Source organism: Dendrobium catenatum, unplaced genomic scaffold (assembly GCF_001605985.2).
Source record: "Dendrobium catenatum unplaced genomic scaffold, ASM160598v2 original_scaffold_240730, whole genome shotgun sequence".
Taxonomy (NCBI): Eukaryota; Viridiplantae; Streptophyta; class Magnoliopsida; order Asparagales; family Orchidaceae; genus Dendrobium; species Dendrobium catenatum.
The window spans coordinates 1-1788 of NW_021559137.1; the positions used below are offsets into that span (position 1 = coordinate 1).

Sequence of the window (1788 nt, forward strand, 5' to 3'; positions counted from 1 at the left end):
AGAAAAAGCTTTCCTTTAACATCAATGATCTGTCTGAAGGAAAATCTTTATGGAACAATGCTCTCATAGGGTACTCTCTTGGCCCTCGACCCTATTATGAAAGGCTTCTTAAAGCCATGCAGAAACTTTGGCCGCTCAAGGGTTCCATGTCCTTACTATCCATGGCAGATGGCTTCTTCCTCTTAAAGTTCACTACTTCCGAAGATTTAGAAGCTATTTTATCTGGTGGGCCTTGGTTTCTTCTTGGCAAACCTTTCATTCTCCAGAGATGGTCTCCGAAGTTCAAGCCGAAGCGTGATGAGGCCAGCCCGATTCCGATCTGGATCAAGATTGTTGATTTTCCGCTTGCCTTGTGGACGCCGACTGGTATTTCCCGTATCGCCAGTTATATTGGAGTTCCGATCTCTGTTGACTCCCTTACGGCTAATAGAACCAGGCTTACTTTTGCCCGGGTATGTGTCTTAATCACTAAAGACTCTATTTTGCACGAAGAAATCCCTATTGAGATTGATGGTGAAGACTTGGTCCTCCCTGTTATCTACGACTGGAAACCAGAGCGATGTGAAGGTTGTGCTTCCCTGATTCACCCTTTTTCCTTATGCCCCAAAAATCCAAATCTGCAAACTATTTTACCCCCACAGTCTAACAAACATCGTGGTAGGAGTACCTCCAGGCATCGGGTTTCTCAAACCCGTAGATCTCCCTCTTCTAAACCTACTCAACCTCCTTCACAGGATCCCCTTCCTGCTACCACCATACTTAAACCCACCACAAATCCCATTCCTGAATCTAATTTGGCCTCCTCCCTCATTGTCACCAAGAATTTACCTCTTCCAAACCTTAACTCCCCCACTGAGGTGTCTTCCTCCTCAGAACATCCTCCCTCTACCAGCCTCCCGAACCTTCCTAAAATTCCTCTTGGCAACAAATTTGCTTCTCTTCAGTTGGCTGAAGGAGAATCTTCAAATCCGGTTGATAGCCATTCTGGCAATGAATCTTCTTTCATGCCTGATAATGATGAAGAACCTCCTGACACTTCCTCTTTTGATAAAAAGACTAAAGTTGAAAAAGGGAAATCCCCTGCTAAGACCAAACCTCCTAAAGGGAAATCGGCCAAGAAGGCCAAACCCACAAAATATTAATGTCCCTCCCCAATTTTGCTAGTTGAAATGTCAGGGGTTTCAACAATCCTGACAAGGTGCATTTTTGCAATCTTTGATCAAGGATCATGACCTTAAATTGCTATGTATTTTAGAAGCTCGTATTGCTCTTCCCTCCTCTGAAGATCAATGGGTTTTAAATTCCCATTTATTGTTTGGTAATGAGGATAGCCACCATAATTTCAGAGAATCTAATCCTGGGAGAATTTGGCTTAAGTGGGATGCTGTCGTCAAATTCACTCCTATCCATACTTCCTCTCAACTTATTCATGGGGTTTTGTCTGCTGGCTCTTTTCCCCCCATTATCCTTTCGGTTGTGTATGCTGGAAATTCAATGGATGAAAAGAGAAGTCTTTGGAATAATCTTTATGATGTTATCCCCCCTCAGGATCAGCCTTGGGTAATTATGGGTGACTTTAACTGTTGCCGTTTTGAATCAGAAAAAGCGGGAGGAAGTATCTTATCTGAAAGCCGTTTGGGGGAATTAAATAATGTGGTCTTTCAATGTGGTGTGCAAGACTTATCTTCTACGGGGCTTTTTTATACGTGGTATAATCAGAGGGTTGATCGTCCGATCCACATAAAACTTGATAGAGTGTGTGGACCTCCGAAGGAGCACCGCTCGCGG

The 1788-nt window shown here is 43.7% G+C and overlaps 1 protein-coding gene across 1 annotated transcript; it reads left to right on the forward strand.

The window, feature by feature from the left end:
* Positions 1–116: 116 nt before the first annotated feature.
* Positions 117–1142, forward strand: LOC110106371. The gene has a single exon (XM_020836252.2). It carries the CDS (start codon positions 117–119, stop codon positions 1140–1142), a length of 1026 nt encoding a protein of 341 aa, XP_020691911.2.
* The last annotated feature ends 646 nt before the right edge of the window (positions 1143–1788 follow it).

Coding starts and splice junctions, on each gene's coding strand:
- LOC110106371 (XM_020836252.2), top strand. CDS start 117: ATGCAGAAACTTTGGCCGCTCAAGGGTTCCATGTCCTTACTATCCATG.